The sequence below is a fragment of the Dendrobates tinctorius genome, unplaced genomic scaffold (genome assembly GCF_039654945.1).
Source record: "Dendrobates tinctorius isolate UK_male_01 unplaced genomic scaffold, ASM3965494v1 ptg000016l, whole genome shotgun sequence".
Taxonomy (NCBI): domain Eukaryota; kingdom Metazoa; phylum Chordata; class Amphibia; order Anura; family Dendrobatidae; genus Dendrobates; species Dendrobates tinctorius.
In genome coordinates, this window is record NW_027361684.1 from 28,225,069 (window position 1) to 28,240,927 (window position 15,859).

Consider the following 15,859-nt stretch of genomic DNA (forward strand, 5'->3'; position numbering starts at 1 on the left):
GCTAAGGTCAAGGCACACTCCCAACAGTAAGTCTGCATTAGACCTCCATCACATGTCTGGGTCTCCAATACGTGTGGTCTCCGTTTTTTCAACGTATATCACATGCACACAGTATGATCTGTGCTGTCATGTAGGACCATGTGTCCATGCAAAACACACAGAGACATTTTTCCGGCATCTGTTTTTTTTTAGCAAGGGCCAATACAAGTCTATGGGTCAGTGAGGCAGCCATACAGCACAGGGATGGCGTCCGTGTGCTGTATGATTAACACTGCAAAGTTAAATTAATTAAAAGAAGTGACTTGTTCATTCTAGTGGAAGCCGCCGATCTCTACACCTAAGAGACGCTGCCAGAATAACGGCAACGCCACCGACAACGACTGCTGGGGTTATCCTGGAGCAAGCGCTGGGTGCGGCCAGCTCAGTGTCCTAGTGCTTCTCCTACGCTGAGGGGCTTCGCTGACTGGCAGCACACTAGATGCCTCTCAGCTGTCAATCTTCGGGGGCGCGCCGCCCCATGGCCGGCAGAAGAGGAGTACGATCCTGAACAATGGGGATGAGACGCCCCTTTAATTTTTTTTTCTTTTAGTTTAAAGCCAGTTCACGGAAAAGAGATGCAGATCGAATATAGACCCAGGTTGCATCAGCGGCGGATATTCATCGACTGTTGTACTGAGAAGCTCCGGAAACTTCCATGAAAATCAGACCTTTTCTTGCAGAAATGGGGAAAAAAAAAAATCACTCAGGTGTGAATTCTGTCTGATTCTGGATGAGTTTTGCTTCCTTGCTAAAATTGTTTAATGTGAACGAGGTTGTTGAAGCCCCCAGTTACCAGCACGGGGTATCACGTGGGTTTTGGGGATTAGTTCACAGAAATGTAGTTGTAAATAGTTACTGAATTTTACAATTGGAAAATTAAGAACTAAAAATCTTTGTCAGGCATTGAATTGCATCTCACGGAAGCCAAATCTCCCCCCCAGCCCCGGCCACGTGCGGAAAAATACACATTCCCTGGCACGCAACTTCAACATCTAGAAGCGCGATGTGACAAAGTTTGTCCCAACCTTCGCGCCGTACTGGTCCTTCCCGTCACGTGACAGAAGCAGCTGGGTGAGTTTTCGAACCTCATGTGAGTCCGGTAGCGGAGTGCATGGTGGCGGGAGAGAGTTAAACGAGTCGTGTGAGTGCGTCACGTCACCGGCCGCGGCGTGCGGACACGGTGCTGTGCTCGCGTCTGTGTCACCAACACACTGTGCTCTGTAAAAGCGGCGCACTTCTGAATGCATGTTATCTGCCAATCAGAGTTCAGCTTTCATTTCAGTGCTGGGTTCTGTCTTAGAGAATGACAGCAGCGATGTGATTGGTTGCTGCGGCCACTGTGTTAGTTCTTACACATGAGACAAGTTGTGCCCAACTTCCAGGAGCCAAAGGGGCAATTACTGCAAGAAGTGACACCTGCCAGTGTTTACAGTCACAGCTGAGGGGAGGTGATATATCTGGGGGTGTAATATGTATGTGAAATATATATATATTACATTGTATAATAATCATGTCCACTTGTCTGCATTGGGGAATGCTGTTTAACACTTTAGGGTTCTCTCCTTTATGTGGGCAGTGAAGGGACATGCTCATCTAAATGCAGCCCTATGGAAACAATATAAAAGTGTCAGAAAACGTTCTCCCCTTCTGTGTAGTGTGAAATAGTCCTCACTAATGGGACATATAGGGGGCGCTGTAGTAATTTTCTATTCTTTTGCTTCAGATAAGGAATGGCCTTTTTTAAATCCATGCACCCAAGGAACCGCTACAAGGATAAACCTCCGGACTTTGCGTATTTGGCTTCCAAGTATCCGGAATTTAAACAGCATGTCAATGTCGGTCTGTCAGGAAAAGTTGGGTGAGTGTATTCCTTGTCAGATCTGTCTGTTGTCCTACACAGTAACATTACCCTTGTCAGCGATTGTGTCTGTAGAGACAATGGAAGAGTCAGTGATCCCACTGTAAGGCTATGTGCACACGCTGCGGATTGGTCTGCGGATTTTTCCGCACAGATTTTGCAAAATCCGCAGGTAAATCCGCAGGTCAAAAGACCGGATTATCCTGCGGTTTAACACCTCTACAATAGAGAAGGCGTGAAACCGCTGCGGATTCCGCACAAAGAATTGACATGCTACAGATTTGAACCCGCAAAAAAATCCGCAGCATGTGCACAGCGTTTTTTGTTTTTCATAGATTATAATGGTACTGTACAAAGCAGCAGAAACTGCGGCAGAATCCACAGCGTGTGCACATACCCTAATTGTGACATGCAGGCACTGCACCGCCGTATCCCCTGTAAGTCTGTGGTTCATACATTTTAAGAAAACCTGTTGGATTTCAACCAACCCACAGCACAACCACGACCTGATTGTATTCTTCGTGCCCTTAGTTACCCCAGGCCTTGAGTCATTTTGCCCACTTATCCTCAGGGACATCAATCAAGACAAACATGGGGTGGACAGCTAGACTCCGCTCTGCAGCATTTCTATCCACCTTACAGGATAGACCTAAGAGTCTGCCCACAAGCTTTTTGGAGATGGAAATGTCATTCTCCAGCAGGACTTGGCACCTGTGGACAAAAGTACCAATACCTGGTTTACAAACAACAGTATCCCTGTGCTTGATTGGCAGCAAACTCGCCTGACCTTAACCCCATAGAGAATCTATGGGGTATTGTCAACAGGAAGATGAGAGACACCTGGCCCAACAACGCAGACGAGCTGAAGGCTGCTATCAAAGCAAAATGGGCTTCCATAACACCTCAGCAGTGCCACAGGCTAATCGCCTCCATGCCACGCTGCATTGATGCAGTAATTGATGCAAAAGGAGCCCCGACCAAGTATTGAGGGCATTTACTGAACACAAACTGGTGTTTTAAAGTATTCTAATTTACTGAGATAATGACTTTTGGGTTTCCATTGGCTGTAAGCCATAATCATCGACATTAACAGAAATAAACACTTGAAATAGATCACTGATTGTAATGACTATTCCATAATATATGAAAAAAACAATCCTAATAACAAAGGAAGCTATGTGCCAAATAGTATCATTGCAATATTTTATTGAATACATATAAAAGAATAGCACTATAAAACATGCACAAAATAGGGACAACAATGTGCAAAAAAAGCCACATCATTAAGGTAAGCAAAAAGCTATCTAAAAAATCCCATAACAGTATATGGAAAAAGAGTGAAAAAAATCTTATTACATTTGGCAGCAATCAAATCTCAGGACTGTCAGGAACACCGCACTTAACTTGCTCACTGAGCCAGTGCGCGTGTCCTGAGTAAAGCGAACTGTGCTCAAAGATACCTGTGGAGCGGGCAGCAGCCTAATAGGTGCGTACGTCAGAACAGCAGGACCTGAAGCACGTGACTGCTGGGGGCGTGGCCTAAACTCCAGAGCGCTAGGAGCTGCAAGAGAACTCCTAGCAGGGTAACTGTGAGACAAAGTTACCAAGGGGCATAGACAGGGAGAATAGTCAGGACGTAGCCAATGAGTCACACACAGAGATAGCTGCAAGGTATAAGAGGGGCGAGCAGAGAGTAGTCAGATCACAGGCAACGAGTCATACACAGAGAGGATAGCACAGTACAGAATCAACAGGCAAACTCACAACGGGGAACAGAACCGGGTCAGAACTATATAAACAAGCTATAACAACAAACAGGCACACAGAGGTCACCACACTTGGCAAAAGTATAACAGACAGGGATTGGAGCTTCCCAGGGGTTTAAGAAGCTCTCCCAGAACCATAGAGAGGCCACAATCATTAACCCCAGGTGTGCAGGACAAAACCTGCACTGAGCTCCAGACCTTAACCCCTGACGTGCAGCTCAAAACCCTGCACTGGGATCATGACAAGGACAATAGAAGAAAGCACCCATGTGTAGTAGAATCAATATAAGTCCTAAATGGTACTAAGGGGCCAAGTATAAGAAGAGGCTCAAATAATTGCCTAAGTGTCCAAAAGAAAATATGCAACTCCAGGTAGAGAAAAGTTAATCCATGTGTCAGAAATGACGAGAGTACATATTAGAGATTTGAAAGCTAAGGTATAAGAAAGATATATACAGTTAGGTCCATATATATTTGGACACAGACAACATTTTTCTAATTTTGGATCTAGACATTACCGCAATGAATTTTATACAAAACAATTCAGATGTAGTTGAAGTTCAGACTTTCAGCTTTCATTTGAGGGTATCCACATTAAAATTGGATGAAGGGTTTAGGAGTTTCAGTTCCTTATCATGTGCCACCCTGTTTTTAAAGGGACCAAAAGTAATTGGACAGATTAAATAATTGAAAATAAAATGTTCATTTCTAGTACTTGGTTGAAAACCCTTTGTTGGCAATGACTGCCTGAAGTCTTGAACTCATGGACATCACCAGACGCTGTGTTTCCTCCTTTTTGATGCTCTGCATGTCCACTGTGTCCAAAGCACTGTCTATTGAACGCAGGTGAATCCACATGTGTTAACTGAACCGTGCGGATTCATCGCATCCAATACATTATATGGGTGAAATTGACATGCTGCGGTCTGGAAAGACACATTGCATGCCCACCTCCGCATGTGAGCCTCGGGCATCTCTGGACGCATAGTGTACATGGGATTTCTTGAAATCCCATCCACTATGCTGTAACATCTGGACGCTGCAGAAGTACACAGCATCCAACCCGCAGCGTTTACTGATCGTCTGCACATATCCAGAGGGCTTTTTTTTTGTTCGAGATGAGCTGATGTTTTATTGATATAATTTTGGAGTGCATGCGTTGTTTTGATTGCTTTTTAACCCCTTAATGACCGGAGCTTTTTTCATATTCGTTTTTCGCTCCCCTTCTTTCCAGAGCCATAACTTTTATATTTTTCCGTGTATATGGCCATATGAGGGCTTATTTTTTGTGGGACGAGTTGTACTTTTAAATGACACCATTGGTTTTACCATGTCATGTACTCGAAAACGGGGAAAAAATTCCAAGTGCGGTGAAATTGCAAAAAAAAGTGCATTCCCACACTTGTTTTTTGCTTGGCTTTTTTGCTAGGTTCACTAGATGCTAAATCTGACCTGCCATTATGATTCTCCAGGTAATTACGAGTTCATAGACACCAAACATGTCTATGTCCTCTTTTATCTAAGTGGTGAAAAAAACTTCCAAAATTTGCTTAAAAAAAAAAAAAAAAAAAAAAAATTTGCGCAATTTTCTGAGACCCGTAGCGTTTCCATTTTTCGTGATCTGGGGTTGGGTGAGGGCTTATTTTTTCCGGGCCGGGCTGACGTTTTGAATGATACCACTTTTGTGCAGATACGTTCTTTTGATCGCCCGTTATTGCATTTTAATGCAATGTCTTGGCAACCAAAAAAACGTAATTCTGGTGTTTTGAATTTTTTTCTCGCTACGCCGTTTAGCGATCGGGTTAATGCTTTTTTTTTTTTATTGATCGGGCAATTCTGAACGCGGCGATACCTAATATGTGTATGTGGGATTTTTTTTACTGCTTTATTTTGATTGGGGCGAAAGGGGGGTGACTTGAACTTTTAGGTATTTTGTTTTTTTACTTTTGGCATGCCTCAATAGCCTCCATAGGAGGCTAGAAGCATGCACAACCCGATCGGCTCTGCTACATATGGGCGATGAGCAGATCGCCAATATGTAGCAAATTTACTCCTGTGCTTTCAGTGCCGACCACCGGGTGGCGCTGAAAGCCATATGCCTGATACAACCATAGAGGTCTCATAGAGACCTCTGGTTGTCCAGGCAACATGACTCCGACCCCCGATCACATGACGGGGGTCGTCGATGAGGTCATTTCCGGCCCGGCGGTCGGAAATGCTTTTTAAATGCCCGCTGTCAGCTTTGACAGCGGGATTTAACTAGTTAATAGGCGCGGGCGGACTGCGATTCCGCTTGCGCCTATTGCGGGCACATGTCAGCTGTTCATAACAGCTGACGTGTCCCGGCTTTGATGCGGGCTCAGCGCCGGAGCCCTCATCAAAGCAGGGGATATGTCTAATGACGGACTGTGTCCGTCATTGGACATTAAGGGGTTAATGCATTATGTAGGGGGGTGCAGCAAACAAAAAAAAATCAGTTTTGGCTTTTTTATTTCATTTTATGCATACAAGTTACTTTCAAATTTTAAATATACTTTTGTAGACACAGCGGTACTAAATATGCTTATTTCTTTATTTTTACATGGCAAAAGGTTATATGAATTTTATTTTCTTATTTACATTTTGAGAAACTGGCAGTGTAGAGGTTAATCTGTTCAATTGAAGCTCCTGGAACTTTCCAACCTTGAGATCTCTGCTGTTTAGGGTTGGCCCCTCCTCTGCTATATATGCTCGCCTTTGACATTTAGGGATTGCCAGTGTTAGTTCTTACTGCCTGGTTTGGACTTGGAGGCGTAGTTTGTGGTTGGAGTTGATGTTTGGCGTTTGTTCAGGAGATTGTTTCTTGAAGTTTTGTCGGTGTGCACATCCTTTCCTATTTGGTTTCACCTTCCTATATCTCCCCCCGTGTTCCACTCTATTTGGTGTGTGTATTGTGTATGATTTTCATTTGTTCCTTTCCATCTTCCCTTGTTTGTCTGGTTAGTATTATCCTGTACACTTCGACTTACCACCTCCCTGGATAGGGAAAGGAAACAGATGAGGAAGGGTTGATATAGGAGCATAGCAAGGCACGTGACCCTGGCGTCTCCACCTTCAGGAGTCATCCAGTTGACAGGGACAGATGGGGCACCCGTAATTCTAGGGACCTTAACCCCTTTTTTTGACACCTCCAGCTACAGGCTGCAGCATTTTTTTCTTTGACTTATGCTATCATTTTTTTTTTCTAGCTTGAACTTCAAAGACCCTGAAGCTGTCCGTGAGCTGACCTGTACACTACTGAAGGAAGATTTTGGCTTGACCATAGACATACCCTTAGAGAGGCTCATCCCCACTGTGCCACTAAGGCTAAACTATATTCACTGGGTGGAAGATCTGATCAACTTCCATGGTTCTGACAAAACTACAGCCAGACACGGGATTGACATAGGTAACATAGTGCTTAGATTCAAACTGGGGTAACATTGTATTTAACCCTTTAATGGAGATTGTTTTTTTCCGAGACACATTATACTTTATGATAATAGTAAATTTGGGTTGATATGTTTTGTTTATTTATAAAAAATATCAGAAATTTCACATAAATTTAAAAAAAATTAGCAATTTTGAAACTTAGATTATTCCTTTTAATCCAGATTGTTATACCACACAAAAACAATAGTAAATAACATTTCCCTCATGTCTGCTTTACATCAGCACCATTTGTAAAATGTTTAATTGTGTTAACTTTTGAAAAGGTTTAAAAATGTAGCAGTAATTTTTCACTTTTTGCAAGGAAATTTACAAAACATTTTTTTAGGGACCAATTCAGTTTTGAAGTGATTTTAGTGGATCTGTATATTGGAATCCCCTAAAAGTGATACCATTTTAAAAAACAACGCCCCTCAGTGTATTCAACATTTCTGTCAGGTAGTTTATTAACCCTTCATGTTCTTTTCAGGAATTAATGCAAAATGATAGGAATGTATTTTTACCACCTAAATGTTTCTAACTTCTCAACAGGCCGCTATAGCTGGAAGACATTAAAGCAGTTATTTGGTCATGAATTGCCATTGCAAACTTCAGGACCACACGATCAAGATCTCAGTTTACCAATGGGGCTAAAGAGGGAGCCTCCACATTCTGTTAACCATCTAGATGCTGTAGTCACTATTTACAGCTGTATTTAAGGGGTTAAACGGCCATGGACAGTGCCAACACTGATCATGGCTGATGCAGCAAGTTGTCAGCTATAGTGTTCAGCCGACAGCTGCTGGATTGTCACCCGTTTTAGGATGGTATACTCTTATACCACAGGTCAGTTTTAAGTTGAATTGGTTATTAAAGGGTTAAATGCTGGTTACCGCCAAAAAAAACAAAAAAAAACACTCCTTTCTCTGCAGGTGTAGTGGTAATGTGCATTTTTATAGTGTTTAAAATATGCCTTTGCTGGGTACCTGGAGCAGCAGCTGCAGGGAGAAAATGCAGCAGGCATCTGAGTGGTACAGGGAGGGATTACACTCACCCCTCACTGCACATTTAGCACACTGTAATCACTCCCCCTATACTTTAATTGACTGCCTGCACCACTAACTCTGCTTATATGTTGCAAAGCAGGCTGTCAATCAAAATTACAGTGGCATGTAAAAGTTTGGGCACCCCTGGTCAAAATTAGTTATTGTGAACAGTTAAGCAATTTCATCTTCAACTTATCTCTAAAAGGACTAAATTTAAAGATGACACATTTCCTTTTGTATTTTAGGAAAATATATATATATTGTAATTCGTATTATTGTTAGAGAGGCAAATAAGAACCCACACTTGACATAAAAATACTTTCAGAAAGATTTAGCAGACTGGAGTTGTGGTACATTGTTCTACTGTTCAGTCACCCGCACAAACTTGGCCTTCTTGGAAAAGTCCTCAGAAGAAAACCTCTCCTGCATCCTTACCATAAAATTCAGAGTCAGAAGTATGGAAAAAAAACATCTAAACAAGTCTGATGCATTTGAGAAACAAGTCCTGTGGACTGATGAGGTTAAAATTGAACTCTTTGGCCACAATGATCAAAGGTATGTGAGGATAAAAAAGCGCACAGAATTTCAGGAAAAGAACATCTCACCAATCACTAAGCATTTCGATTAGTCAATCATACTTTGGGTTTGTATTGCAGCCAATAGCACGGGGAACATTTCATGGGTAGAGGGAAGAATGGATTCAATGAAATTTCAACAAATTCTTGATGCACACCTAGCACCTTCTGTAAAAAGAAGCTGAAGTTGAAGAGAGGATGGCTTCTACAAATGGATAATGATCCTAAACACGCGTCAAAATCCCATCCACAATAGGCTACCTCAAAAGGCACAAGCTGAAGGTTTTACAATGGCCCTCACAGTCCCCTGATCTGAACATCATTGAAACTCTGTGGCTAGACCTCAAAATAGGAGTACACGCAAGACGACCCAAGAATCTCACAGAACTGGAAGAATTTTCCAAGGAAGAATGGATGAATATCCCTCAGCTACTAGTTCCTAATCATAAAAAAACAAAAGATAGAAACATAAAGATTAAATACCCTGCAGTAAATAAATAGCATATTGCATGAAAATAATAAACGGTACAAAGTTAACATGGTTTTTGGTTAAAAAAAAAGAAATGCAAAAGCCATCCCACCACTTCACGGTGACTGTAATTGGGACAGTCCTAACGCTAATATTAAAAACCTTACTGTTTTTCAAGTGACATGCATGTGGATAAGGGCTGAGAAGAACAGGGCCCAGCTAGTGGACACACAGCCATGGTCACCGTGAAGTGGTGGGATGACTTTTGTATTTTTTCTTTTATCAAAAAACATGTTATCTGTTATGCCGTGCTCACCAGGAGGCGGGGCTTCGGTCCCAACGTCACTCCTCCGGTACGGCGGTCCCTCGGGGGTCCCCGTCGGGTGCGCACGCGCAGCTCTTGTCCCCGGGTCTCCTCCTCCATGTCACGTATGCGCTTGCGCGCTCCTGTCAGTGCTGTATAGGGCACGGTCCTCCCTATGGTAATGGAGGACCTGACCCGGAACCTGTAGTGGTCATGTGCTTTCTGGCTAGGTCCTGACCCGGAACGAGTAGTAGTAATGTGCTATATCAGACCACCTCCCCCTAGGGGAGGTGCCTGATTATTGTTGTGCTTCCTGGCTGGGTCAGCTTTGTCCCAGCCTGGCTGTGCGCTGTTCTCAGGTCCTCTGCTCTGTCTGCTATTCTGTGGTGCTCTTAGCACTTGCTCTGAACCCTTGTTGCTTCATGCTCTGTTGTGCCTCCTGGCACATCCTCTCGTATCCTGTCCCTTGTTTCTTGCTCAGTCGTGCCTCCTGGCATTCACTCTATTCCTGTGTTCTGTTACACCTCCTGGCACGACTGCTGCCTCACTCTGTACCCTGTCGTGCTCCTTGCACGCGTCCTGCTTTGTCTACTTCCGGATGTGTTACTCGCTACACGCCTTATATGCCCACGTGTACCCGTCTTGCACTATCCTGTATTCAGCGCACCCCCGTGTATTCTCCTGTGTTCCCTAGTATCCTGCACCCTCCAGTCACACAGTCCCGTATCTCCTGTGAGCCGGCCATCTGGTGCCAGCAGTCGTGGTATCGTATCCCCTGGGGCTTGCTCCTACACTCCCTGTTTAGGGGGCGGTCCTCACTAGGCTAGCTCGCTCTGGGAGGGTTGGTGCCGCGACCCAGAGGGTCCACTCCAGGAGTCGCTAACACTCTAACATTAACTAAGTGTATTATTTTCATGCACTATTCTGTTAATTAACTGCAGTTTACTTAATCATTGTTTCTTTGTTTTTTTTTTTTTCTGTTCAGTGGCCAGTGTGAACGTGCGCTTACACTCTCCATGCACACCGGTTTATAAGACGCCCCGGATTATAAGATGCACCCCAAATTTTGAGTAGAAAAATAGGAAAAAGAACTTTTTTTTAATAAAATGGTGGTACTTCTTACAATCCAGGCGTCTTATTGCTTACCGGGGGTGGTAGATGCGGTGTCCCAGGGTTGCTGCTGGCTGAGGCAGGAGTGAGGCGATGCTGCGGACCCAAAACCGGGAGAAAGGGGTGTTCGGTGGTGCAGGCCGCAGTGGAGCAGGGTCACAGCTGGAGGAGGCAAGAGTGGCGCTGCGGGTGTTCGGAGGTGCGGTGGCTCCGCCGACATTTTGTGGAAGTCCAGAGCCCCCACACTGTTTACTATGTTGTGGACTCCGAGAAAATGGCTGCCGGGGCGGCGCATGCGCAGATGGAGATCTTGGCGATGAGATCTCCTCTCCCGAGATCTTGTTGCCGAGATCTCCATCTGTGCCTGTGCCGCATCCGCGGCCATTTTCCTAGAGACAGGCGTGGATGGAGATCTTGGCTTTCCTCCATCTGAGCCTGCACAGAGTGAGAAGTCGGACCCCGGAAGAAGAATGGCAGCCGCCATATGCCGCCGTCGCAGGGCTACCGCTCACCGCCATACCACCACTGCAGGACCACTGCTTGCCAGCGTACCATCACCGCAGGACCACCACAACACCCCCCTGGCCCGAAGCATTGACCCCCTCAGTAAGAACAGTTTTCGGTATATAAGATGCACCCCCATTTTCCCCCTAATTTTGGGGATCATAAAAGCGCGTCTTACAATCTGAAAAATACGGTATATTTTTGGCATAAAATACAAAGCAAATGTGTCATCGGTAACTTTAGGCCTTATGAAGATTATTTCATCTTCGACTTGCTTAACTGTTAAGTAATTTTGACCAGGGTGGCACAAACTTTTACATCCCACTGTATAGAGGAGTAATACCGGAGTGCTCAATGTCTACTGACTAGTGACTATAGCACCTCCCTGCATCGCCCTAATGACGTGAAGTGACCGGCTACAGGGAGAATAAAACTTTTTTTCTCCCTGTAACCGCTGCTCCAGTAAGCCTGCCAGAAATTATTTAAAAGCTATATACTTGCAGATTTTTGCTGGTAAATAGCATATTTTGGAGGTGATGGGTTTCAATCAATTGTTAACCAATAGGTTATTCTTTATTATATCAGAAATGCTAGGGATTCACGTTTTGCAGTAATTGTGGGAATTTACTCACCAATTCCCAGTATTTCAGGAAATGTCTGTCCTTGCGCTCATTTGGCCTATGTGCCGCATCTCTCATAAACGTCCCTTCCTGCTGTGCTGTCTACACTTGCTGATGCTTTTTTCTTGCTCACCATCTGCTGCATGAGAGGAAACTGCACATCTCTGTTGCTTTTGGTTGCTTTTGTGGAGTCGACAGTTATTGCTGGAACTCTTCTAATTGATGGTTAGCTGCACCAATGTGTTTGCTGGATCATAATATGCCTGCATGCAAATATTTGGATTGTTGTAATACATTAAGCTTTAATGTGCTTTGACAGTTGTCAGATTTTCTTGTCATCATGTTACCAGACCTGCTGTTTTGTGACATTGCTTTAATTCCCTCCCCTTCCAAAAAACAAGACCAGTTCTGGACATTTTGATTTTTTTATTTATTTTTTTTCCGTTTGTAAATGCACCTCATTGTGTAAATTCATAGTTGCAATCTAGAATTGAAAATTATTTAAAGGGGTTGTCTACCCCAATGATATGTACTAGCACAGGTCATCATTATCAGATGAGAAGGAGTCCAACACTGATTTTAGCTTCTGCAGCAGCTGAATATAACCATTGAATGGCGCTGGACAGTGCGGCGCCATCCAGTATGTAGTGGCCATTGTCAAGAACTGCAGCTCAACTCCATTTGGATAGCAGCCAAACTGCTGTTTGAGCCCCGTTTATTTACTGAAGGTAATAGATGGGGGTGCAGATGTCAGAACCCAAATCTATGTGATATTGATCATCTATGCTAAGGATAGACAGGGCAACCCCTTTAATAATTGCTTCATTCAGGTGCAGGCTATTCATTCCTTTAATGTGGGAATAGTTCATTTACAGGTGCCCTTTACTTCTTCCCTGTTTATGTCAGCTAAAGGAGCAGAAATAATAAGATGACTAAGATAACTTACTGTATCTTACCAATAAATGAAATTGATGTTAAATGGAATCTGTCAGCATTTTTTTTCTTCTTTCTAATCTGAGAGCAGCATAATGTAGGGCCAGAGCGCTTGATTTCAGTGATATCACTGGTCTGCTTGCTGCAGTTTTGATAACCATATTGATTCTTGACATTCTTTAAGTCCAACGGACGACACAACTTACATCAAACAACGGGATGGAATGGGAAGAGGAAGGCCCTCACAGTAGGGAAGAAGGGATGGGTCACCTCCTGAACTCCAATCTGTGCCTGTTCCTTAACTCCCCTAACACCCTAAGCGGGTCCTCCCCCCCCCCCCCCCCCTTTGCCACCGTTTCATGCCAAAACCCTGTTTGTCTCCTCACTTTTCCCTGGCCTGCAAGGACGATAGCTTCACCACTGCAGACAGTGAACAACACAGGGAGAAGGACAACAACAGGACAGACAGAAAAAGGTAAAATAGAACATAACACTGTCCCTGCTGAAAAGCACCACACAGCTGAGGGTAGGCACCAGGACCACAAACTTCAGGAACACAGCAGAAGCACCACTGCAACCAGAGAGTTCTTTACTCCAGGCTTGGTCAACATAGATTACCCTATCACCGACAGTCAGCTGATGGGCCATGTGACTTTTTAAAAGGTGGTGGAAGTGGTGATCACCCACATCAGCTGACTAGCAATCAAAGCAGCTGCCAGCAAGAAAACAGACATTAACCCTTGCTGGTCTGAATGGAAAAAAACTACATTTAAATTATGGCGGAGCCAAAATGAATCGTGACAAAGTCCCTGTTATCTCTGCTCTGAGTGTATCAGTATTATGAATGCTGAGCTCTGTATTACCCCGCCTACACCCTTGATTTCCAGCTTACTGTGTACATTGTCAGCCAGCTGCCAATCAGTGGTGGCTGGGGTTACTCACATTAGCTGGAGTGTCTGGCAGATGACACTTAGTCCTGCAGTGATAATCTTCTGCTGATAAAACATTGAATGTATTGAAACTACAGAAAGCTGCTGAGCAAGTGACACATTCCAGGAATCTGGTTATCTACCCCTATATTATGCTGCTCTCAGGTTAAATAGCAAAAACCTGATGATAGATCCCCTTTAATTTTGTAATGTGATATTCCAATCTCAGTCATTTGTCTTATCCACAGCAACTACTGTCTCATTGATGCACATATGTCTACACCTTTAACCCATCTGACCTGATAAGGTGGCTGCAGCATGCAGACGTAGCCGTGAATGTACACACCTTCTTTTCGATTTTTTTATTATATATATATTCTTCGGCAAGGATTCAAGCGTGCGATAAGTTTAGTGAAATAAGGGGTTAGGTTGGAGCAGCAGTTGCAATGTAAGCGAGCGGACTTGGGAACTGTGACTGACTGCAGCGCCACTATATCTGTACTTTAGGCTGTGTGCACACGCTGCGGATTAGGTGCGGATTCATCCGCGCGGATTTTGTAAAATCCGCAGGTGAAACCGCAGGTCAAAATACCTGCGGTTTTACCTGCGGATTGCTCTGCGGTTTTGCCCTGCGGGTTTTCATTTCCTCAATGGAGGAGATGGCAAACCGCAGCAGAATCCGCAGAAAGAATTGACATGTCAATTCTTTTTGCGGATTGAAAACCGCAGATAATCCGCGCGGACAATTCCGCACCGTCTGCATTGCGGTTTTTGATTCCCATAGGGAATCATGGTACTGTACACCGCAGCAGAAACTGCTGTGGGTCCGCAGCGGCCAAAACCACTGCGGAACCGCAGCAAAATCCGCAGCGTGTGCACACAGCCTGAGAAGCACAAATAACTCTGCTACTTAGAGAGGCTGCACAAAAATACTGTTTGTGACAATGTGCACTTTTTTCTCTAGAGGTACACATCAATATTTTCACTGTTTAACCCAAATCTAGAAATATTGATAACAATATTTTTCTTCTCCTATAGTATTGCCTAATATTATCCTATTTGTATTTTTTAGAACTTTATTTTTTATTCCAGCCTTACTAAGGGAAGAAAAAACATGAATTGAAAAGTTGTGGTCTCCAATGCAAATAATAATAATCCCTTAAATACTGCTTAGTTATACATGCTGTTCATGCAGACTACAAAATGAATTGTGCAATGAACGGGAATACAGGATTTCAGAAGACAGCCTACCTGGGAACTTATTATTTATAAATGCACTTAAAATGGGACCTGGCTTAATGTTCACTGGTCCTTCAATAATCATTCTAAAGGTTCTGCTCAATTTAACACATTTTTCCAAGATAAAAAAAAAAAATGGCAACAGGTAGGCATTGTTATAAAATAGACACTGTCATATCATCTGCCTCTCCGGTGCTCCTGACAATCTTTGTTTACTTGATTGACTTTAATAGTGACATGTCAGCTACCCTTCACTGCTGCAGCCAATCACAGGCCTCAGCAGTGTACAGCTTGAAACCAATGAGGCAAACGATTGGCTGCAGCAGACATATACGTAGACAGCACATTAGCACTGCAGCCATGTAAACAATGACAGCCAGTGAGTAATTTGATAGTTTAGTGTAGGATCTTTTGCTGTTTTATCAAAATACCTGTCATGGGTTTACCACGACAATGAGGTTCCAGAAGACCGCAGTATGTGACTTCTTCTACTCCTGCATGGATTAGAAGCACTTCACCTTCTTATTAAACAGTGTAAATTTCTTTAGGCAGTGCAGGGGTTAATCTGCTCTGAGCGCTCCTGGAGCATTAAAGCTCTCAGCTGTGCACGGTTAGCCACTCCCATCTCCTATATAATCTGGGCCCTGCCTAGAACTCATTGTCAGAGTTGGCTTTTGCTGCATGGCTGGAGGTTGTTAGTGGTTATTATTGGAAAAGGTGTTTGGTGGATTTATCTGTGACTTTTCATAGGTTTTGGGGAGTGTGATAATTCCCTTTCTTCTCCAACTTTGGTTTTACCCCATTCTCCACTCCCCGGTGCATACCTCTGTTATTTGTGTATGTTTGGTATTTTTCATTACTCCTGTAAGTACTCCGCAAAAACTCTTACTGTTTCTCTTATTCATTCTCGTCTCGACTATTGTAACTCTCTTCTAATCGCATAGGATGGGTGATGGTGTTCTCAAAAGTTTTTGAGACTGCATCCTGTAGGCAATGTGCTGTGCCTTGTGTGTGCTCTTT

At 43.7% G+C, this 15,859-nt stretch overlaps 1 protein-coding gene across 7 annotated transcripts in view; it reads left to right on the plus strand.

Moving 5' to 3' along the window:
* Positions 1 to 728: 728 nt before the first annotated feature.
* The window catches only part of METTL16 (methyltransferase 16, RNA N6-adenosine), a 117,906-nt gene continuing 102,775 nt past the window's right edge, over positions 729 to 15,859 (plus strand). Inside the window, exons 1-4 of one of the 7 annotated variants that reach the window (XM_073565595.1) lie at positions 729 to 746; positions 981 to 1,110; positions 1,763 to 1,897; positions 6,891 to 7,090. In XM_073565595.1, the coding sequence (XP_073421696.1) occupies positions 1,770 to 1,897; positions 6,891 to 7,090 (328 nt within the window). In that variant the 5' untranslated portion in view covers positions 729 to 746; positions 981 to 1,110; positions 1,763 to 1,769. Of the gene's footprint in view, positions 747 to 964; positions 1,181 to 1,203; positions 1,512 to 1,762; positions 1,898 to 6,890; positions 7,091 to 15,859 lie in introns of those variants that run through there. The other 6 variants (XM_073565596.1, XM_073565600.1, XM_073565598.1 and 3 more) reach the window with 6 other exon arrangements.